Here is an 8433-nt window from a genome sequence, read left to right on the forward strand (position 1 = left end):
TTATTTCTAACTTACACTTTAACTGTAAATAGGGTCTAGATTTTTAACCGCCCATGCGATCTGTAGCTGCAGGACATGTCATCTAGAATAAACGATTATTAATAAATTAAAAACACTTTTTAATTTTAAAAAATGTACAATGTAAATGAGGGCTAGATTTCTTTACGTGCCTGCGCTCTGTAGCTGCAAGACGTGTTGGGATGTTTATTGTACAGCGCCCCTGATGTGATTTTCCTAAAAATGTCACTATATAAATTTTCATAAATAAATTAGTTTAAAATTCTTATAAAATAGACAATATTTTAAGTAATTATGGTGTGTAAAAATTAAAAAAAGTGGTAATAATTATTGGATTAAACCCTTCAGGAATATTTCATTTAGGTTCATTATCTTTATCTTAACAGAGGCCGATTTTTTTTCTAAAAGACAATTTGGAAAATGTAAGGTTTTTAACCGTTGAAATATGTACCTGCGTATATTTCATGACGATTTTCATGCTTAGACTTTAAAATGATTCCACTTCTTTGACGAATGTAAATTCCACCATAACTAAGAACTTGTAGAAGTTTCTTTGGTACCTATATTTTATCAACAATATTTTGAGTTAACATATTACAACAGAGATGAAGAACATTTCAGAAAATGTAATATAGAAGTCTAGGCATCTACAGGGCTTTTCGGAAATGTTCTTCATCTCTGTTGTAATATGTTAATGTTATCAGCTCCCCAGGAAGTTGAATCCAGTCATTGTCTACAAAAAGTTGGACAAACTCAAAATATTGTTAATATTTTGAGTATTAGCATACAAGGATTACTATTAAATCCACCTGAGATGTTACCGAAATGTATAAATATTTTCAACAGCATTATCTGCAAACATTTGCGCATACTTTTAGACATATAAAAAATATTTTAGATTATAACTGACGTAAAACAAATAATAAACATTGAAAAGTAATTTTGGGCGTTTCTTACGTGTAAAATAATTCAAAAGAATCTCACCTATGTCAAACTCAACAGATTATTTAATTTTTTTTACACAAAGTATTTTACAAGTATAATACGTTGAATTACATTCCTAGGAGTTACAACTCAATTCCCGGACACAAATAATATTAACATTAAAAAAATAACCCTTATTGAGAACAACAAAGAAACAAAGCAAGTTTAGCACCTTTATAACTAAATATAGCGCAACAATATATACGCCAAAAACCTTTTCTTACACAAGCATAATGAATATATAAAAAAACGCTTTAAAGAATGAAAAAAAGTAGTGAATCTACTCAGGGAGATAAGGTCATTAACATCACATGCCACGCAGATGATGCAGCCACTGTGATGATGCGAACATATCCATCTTAGTTAGTAAACATCTGAGTGCCTAAGAAATGTCGTATAGTCCAATGAACACATGATTATTGGAAACATAATTCGGATATACAAAACGTGTGAACAAAAAATATTTAAAAAAAGTATTTGTACTCAAATAGAGTAGAATGCTTAATGTTACACAGTGTGTAAAGTGATCAATTAATGGCGTATCAAAAGTTCTGTAAATGCCTAGCCGGGCTTCCATATTCCCCTTTCATTAAATTTATCTATATCTTTCTTCTTACTGTGCTATATCAGGTATTTCCGACGTTGGCGATCACTCTGGAGGAGGCATCCCCGTCCTGCGCCAACCGTGACAGATCCTTAGCCCCGCGCACTCCCGTCCAGTGACGGATGTTCCTCACCCAGGACTTTTGTCGCCCTCCAGCTCCACGCTTTCCCTCGATCTTCCCAATCATAATTATCTGTCGTAGCGAATATTGCTTCCGCGCATGATTTGTTTGAACCCCGCGGAGCAGTATTGACCGCACATAGCATTTGACAATCCTCTCTCTCAATTTTAAGCGAAGACTGAAGATTGATTTCATGCCTAACAACGCTAATTTTCTTCTTTTTAGACTGCGAGTCCCTGATCCGCAAGATGCTAGTGCTCGACCCCCTGAAGCGGTACACCATCGAGCAGATCCGGCGGCACCGCTGGCTGGCGGGGGCGGGGGCCGGAGCCGGGGTCGGGGCGGGGGCCGGGGCCGGGGCGGGGCCCCGCAGTCCGGCGCGCGGGGGCCCGGCGGCGGATCCCAGCGACCAAGTGCTGCGGCTCATGCAGAGCCTGGGCATCGATCCCGCGAAGACCAAGGAGGTACAACGATAAACCATTTTTTTAATAATTACTTATTTATTCAACTAAAATCAATACCTTTTACTGTGTTCATTATTTCTAGATTTTCCAAATAAACGAACCAGCCGTGTGGTGTCCGACAGAATGACCCATTTCACGGGTATCGTCCAAATCACCACGGCACGGTGAAATCAGAGTGGATCGATATGTATTATATAATTTTGTATTTATTAAAAAAAATATTCAGCCGCTACTCGCAGGTAAAAATCCTGCAAAAGGAATTCGAGTTGAGATTAATCGACCTGGCATCAAATAAATAAAAAGAATGAGATAGTTATAATGCACTAAACATCAATCCACCATGTGTTATTTTCAAAATCGTGTCGTGTGGATTTTGGCATGGTGTGAAATGGGTTTATGGCTGTAACCTTTTAAAAGTGGGAAGTTTTTTTTATTTTTCTTCCATTTGCTTAAGGCCTGTTACTCTGCAACAAGTTCCCCTATGAGAGGTGGATTGCTAGCTTCCTTCCATCTTTTCTAGAGGTCTGCTTCTTTGGGGTAGTGTCCCTTGCATTTCTTACGGCCTTTAATTCTATCATTCTGGTCACATTCTCTTTCCAAAACTTTGTTCTCTGCCGTCCCCATCTTCCAATATCCCTTCAGATCTCTGTGTTTCTTATTCTGTCATGAAGGGTTTTGCTATCAATATTTCTCAGTATCTTTCATACAGCTGGTTAGAAGGAGGCTTTTATGTTCAGACAGTGTCGACACTGGATTATATGCTGTGGAAAGTCATTTTCCCAATTAACGTTTTATGCTCAGAGTAATAATGCGCCAAGCTATAGAGGAGCCCAAACGTAGGAAAACCATTCTATGACCACTAGGTATTAAGTTAGCTACAGTTCGCAGCAAAACAATGGGCCGTACTCAGGTCGAGAATTGCCAAATGGATATTAATTTGCATTGTAAATACTTTCAAATATGTACCTGTCTATTTATTATTGCAGGGTTATTCCAATTTATTTTTCTATAATTCGCCTATAAAAAACTGAAAATACATGTGTGTGTTTATTTTTTTATTTATTTATTCATTTATTCATTTTATTCACAATATACTTATGTTACATTTATTGAGACATAAATCCCAACTCCATGGAACCAAAGTCCTGTGTTGAGTTTGTTTGTTTGTCCGTCACATCTCCGAAACTGCGAGTCGTAGCGGCCTGAAATTTGGACACGTCATTTTAGATGCGATTTCAAGGTTAACATTGCTATTTTCGAGTAAAATTTGAATTGACCTCTACTCGATTAAAACTCAAACTTTATATGGATGCCTAGTGCGGCCCCGACATATTGCCCGTAATCAACTGGCAATATCAACCGTAAACATACTTTAATTCACAAATGTATCTCCTAAATTGAGAAAAAAACAGTATCTGCAGTAAATATGTTGATACAAGGAAAGTTTTTAAGCAACAAAATACACGTGTCGGGAAAATAAATGCCAAAAATCAATGTAAATCATGGGAAAATATTCGGAATCAATTACCTGTGAAAACTGACTCCTTTAACACCTTTGACGCTCCTACTGCTGCAACCAAACATACTGCAATTCACCATAGTCGATTTTTATTTATCATAATGTAAAGTTATTTACAAACAAAGCCAAGCACATCGACAAAAGCATCCGATCGAACCGTTATGTTTATGTTGTCAAACAAAACAAAATGGCCACCAATTGGTTGCTAACCAACAAACCATCATCGCTTGCGTTCTATAGAGTTTCTCTATAGGTTCACGCATTATCACTCTGGGGTTTTATGTCAATTTTTGTTTGACCAACCACGAAAAGATTTTTAAAAAAACTTTATATTAAAATGTGAGTATTGTGCATTAAACCAAATGACGATGTGTTTGTTGCAGAGTCTCCGGTCCAACAGCTACGACCACCACGCGGCCATCTATCTGCTGCTACTGGAGCGGCTGCGCCTGCGCACCCAGGAGCCCGCCCCGCGCCGCCGGCCCTCGTCCGTGGCCGAGACCGCTCTGGCCGCGCGCCGCCCCGCGCCGCCTGCGCCCCCGGCCGCCGCCACCGCAGACAGGTGACACAAACCTCTCGTCGTGACATGTCCAAGTCACTTAAAACGTTTACAATTCGTACCTACTTTCAAATCACGTCCGTAGAACCATTTCGTACCTTCTTCTCATCAGTACAAAGTACAGTACGTTTGAATATTCAATAAGCCTATATTAATCCAGAAAACAGACAATTTTTGCTTCTAAACCTAATTCGCAAATTTGAATGATTTATAATTTTTATAAGTCTTTATTACGCGCTCATAAACAATGTTTATTAAATATTCAAATTAACTTTAATTGCATTATTAGTAGAGTATGTGTTTATGTTTTTATATTATAGACATTTATTTTTATTTATTTCTTCTCAACTCATAATTTTCATCATTATTATAGTACCTTATCCGTACCTAATGTTGTATAGAGCATTACATTGGTACACCAATCGTAGTTTATCTTGAATCAATTACATTTTTTTAAATTTTACTGGTTGGTCCGAAGAAATTGCCACATGGTGATAAACCCGCTAATTTAAAAAAAATATGCATAAAAATAAATAATCATTTGCATGATTTTCAACAATCAACAATCAAAGATATAAAATATAAATATTAATGGAAAAACAAATGACATTGATCAGTTTAACTAAATAAATGACAGTAATATTTTTCTCGAGTCATTCCAAAGCATAAATGAAAAATTATAAATAAGTAAAAGAAGAAAATCTCATAATTTTTGTTCCTAATTTCAAATTTGCACAAATTTGTTGGTTTTTCTTTATCTGAATGATAAAAATGTATGTGAAATATAACTTAGAACCGGTATTTATTTCAGACTATCCCGATCTCCAGAGACACACATAACCAGAGCACCTCCTTCTCCACCGCGGATACCTCCAGATTCCACATCCGAGACACAGCGCCTTCTATCTCTCGCCAATGTCAATATGACCGAGCAGAGGCTGCTTCAGAGGAACCTAGAACTCGGGGATACTCATCGCAGCTTCCTGGTCGGCAATCTCGATACCTTGGGAACATCTCGGTCCAATACAGATGACCCCAGTCGATTGCAGTCCATGAGGAATCTAGACTCATCTGATACGAACCCCCGCCTTTTAGGAAAATCTAATTTAGAAAATATAGCTTCTTCTCATAGACTCCTAACCAATACTTTGGAGCAACACCAAAAGATCATGAAACAGTCCAGCGAAGATTGCAGGAGGCTCCTCCAACAGTCCACTACAGTAGGACCAGACCCGAGACTCGCTAATTCAGATGGCAGTAGACTACTAACATCTTCTAGCTTCGATTCCAAGTGCGCCATTGATTCAGCCAAATTATCCAATATTGATTCTGCTTGTCTCAACATGGGATCTAACCCTTTGCAAAACTCAACTTCCGCCTCGAGTTTTGCAACTGAACCACTGAAAATTCTCAATTCATCCACAACGTTTACAATGAGTTCTGAAGCCGCCAAATTGATGAATACTTTGCAGCAATCTCCCCTGCCTCCATCTTCTGGGGAACCTAATAAAATCAATAATTACGATCACTGTCGTACAGTGTCCAATGCCCAACAGCAAGATTTGTCCCGCTTACAAACCAGCACACCACCTTTTAAGGATTATATGAACCATATTCAAACTTACTCGTATATTCAGAATTCAGTTCTACCTCCATTACCAAACACCGTCGATATGTTGAATGCTTTACCTGGGAGTGTAGACATATATAATGCCGGTTTATATAGAAACGACAGCAAATATTCCATAGGTACAAATAGATATATAACATCGCAGAATTTCTCACCGCTCAATACAAACTCAACAGGCAAAGCTGTAGAATTTCAGCAACAATATTCTTCCTCAACCGATGAAGGTTGCGAAACCGACATGGAAGAACTCTCGGGAGCTCCTGTTCCTCAGCGTCTAGGTTCCTATGCCAGTTCCAGTTCTAGTAGTGGAGTGGTTAACTTTTACAATACCAAAAGCTTGAGCCAAAATCTCAGTTGTGACTCGTCGCAAAGTAATTTCTCAGGATTTGAAAGTTTAGACTATCAACTATCCGACTGTTCTAGTGATCTTGCAAGTAGTTTACCCAGTTGCACATCTACAGATGATAAGTTGTCGTATGAGAATAGTTCCGCAATCAATACTAGTCCAATGCATCCTTGTGTCTATGTTTCCACTGGAAATAACAAATCTCATTGTGGAGGGTTTCTCAGCAGACATAATCCACTTTCGTACCAAGGAAGTAACATAGGATGTCCTAGAAGTACAACAAGAAGTCCTGTTGATTTTCGAGAAGGACGAAGAGCTAGCGATGGACTCGTAGCACAGCAAGTTATATCACAGGCCACGGAGACTCAAAAAAACACAGTTGCCTTTAACAGTCAACGACTCAATGAAGGCTGCAAAGCCAAAGGAGTTCTCGAACTGCATTTAGTACAAAAAGAAGCCCAGAAATTAAAAACACAGTATCAAGCTAGTGTTCCCGTTGAAGAAATGACCCAAAGACAAATACAACACAATCAGTTTGCAGCGTCATTCAGTCCACATTTTATAGAATCAAAATGTTTACCCACAAAACGAATAAGTCTTCCTGAAAACTTTAATTATAGTACAACATCTCCTCCCTTACCAGCCAGTCCCAAAATGTCAGCACCATGCCATCAATCTTCAGAACTGGAGAACCAGTCGTTGAATGCTACAAATAATTCCGCACTCCAAAACATCAAGCCTCCCCTTCAGCAACAACTCATGCAGCACCGGCTGTTACAGCAAAAGAGACAGATCCTTCAAAAGCAAGTTGCGATGGCTCAACCAAATGCAAACGGTGGCACCGACAATGCCAGCCTACATTCCTTGCAGATGGGATTAAGTCGAAGACAAATGTTGAGACAGCAGAGTTACAAAATAGCTCAACAGCAACAAATCCTGCCACCGCTCCCACTTCCGCTCTCTGAGAGTGAAAATGAGGATCTCTTAGCATTCCAGGCCATTGTAGAAGGGCCTAATCAGTCTCCGAAACCCAATTTAGATGAGGCTACGGCCAACTTACCCCTAGCGTATCAAGGTTCTATGGAAATAACTATACTGAACAAAGAGAAACGAGAAGCCGGGAATGAAAATTGGTCCAATCTGCCGACCAGCTTACAAAATGCGTGTCAAATCAGCGAGCTGGCAGGCAAGCCGACTCATGGGCACCCGAACACAGCTAGTGCAGCCATACACGGGGAGCCAGTGGTCCACTCCGCAGGAAGCTTGTGGAGTGGCGCAGCGGCATGGCCAAATAACAATTTATTCCAAACACCCCAGTGCTTTCAGGTATATCATCAAATAAATTGAATGTGTATGGTTTTATTTTGTTTCCTCGCTTGTATGTGACTAGAGGAATATTTCTTCTGAATGGTGAGCTCGGTGTGTATTAGCATAAGTGGTCAGAATGACAAAAGTATGAGATTTTTCGCATTGCGAATTCCAAAAATAAGTAGCCAAATTTGCATGTTTTTCTATTGAAACGTCTGTATTAATTTTAACATAATTCTTGTAGGTGTCTATACTGAATTTTGATTAAGCTAAGTTTACCGTAATGCACCCGCGTCAACATGAGTTAGTCATTATTTTCCCCCTCGGCTTAATGCTCCGTGGTAATCATACATATCTAGAAACTTCGTTTAGATTTTCAGTTCCTATTTGTGAGTGATTTTTGGTTGCTGTAATAATGTCTTAATGCGATATTTGACAATAGTGCTAATTATTTTCCTTAAGTTTTAGTAACCAATATATTTATTGTATCACGCTTTACATACATAAGTAAATGTTTTTATTATTTATAATCACAAATAAACAATATTAATCATTTGTTGAGCCTTTTTATTTTCATCCTTTTATTTTGCATTCATCCATTAGATTTGAACGCTTTTTATTTCATTTTTCACAGTTACATTAAATAAAAAGAAAAGTAGTGTTTTTTTTATGATTAAGTATTGCTGCATCGCACATTTGTTTTATTTATGACGTGTTAAATTAAAAGTATTTAACTATTAACACATTCATTTTCAATAGATAATCAATTTGTAAAATAATAAAATGCATCAAAACAACTAGACATCAATCACACTCAGAGAGGTAAATATATTTATTTTGTACACTAAATTTGTAAAAAGCAACTATGTTAAATATTTTG

General features: G+C 37.9%; 1 protein-coding gene across 1 annotated transcript; it reads left to right on the forward strand.

Moving 5' to 3' along the window:
* The first annotated feature begins 1957 nt into the window (after positions 1-1957).
* LOC148278611 (uncharacterized) lies at positions 1958-8108 on the forward strand. Its single transcript, XM_088231141.1, has 3 exons — positions 1958-2191; positions 4094-4272; positions 5081-8108. Exons 1-3 carry the CDS (start codon positions 1976-1978, stop codon positions 7590-7592), a joined length of 2907 nt encoding a protein of 968 aa, XP_088087267.1. The 5' UTR covers positions 1958-1975; the 3' UTR covers positions 7593-8108.
* The last annotated feature ends 325 nt before the right edge of the window (positions 8109-8433 follow it).

This window comes from Micrasema longulum, unplaced genomic scaffold (genome assembly GCF_059751315.1).
Source record: "Micrasema longulum isolate JH-2025_06_02 unplaced genomic scaffold, ASM5975131v1 h1tg000853l, whole genome shotgun sequence".
Lineage (NCBI taxonomy): Eukaryota > Metazoa > Arthropoda > Insecta > Trichoptera > Brachycentridae > Micrasema > Micrasema longulum.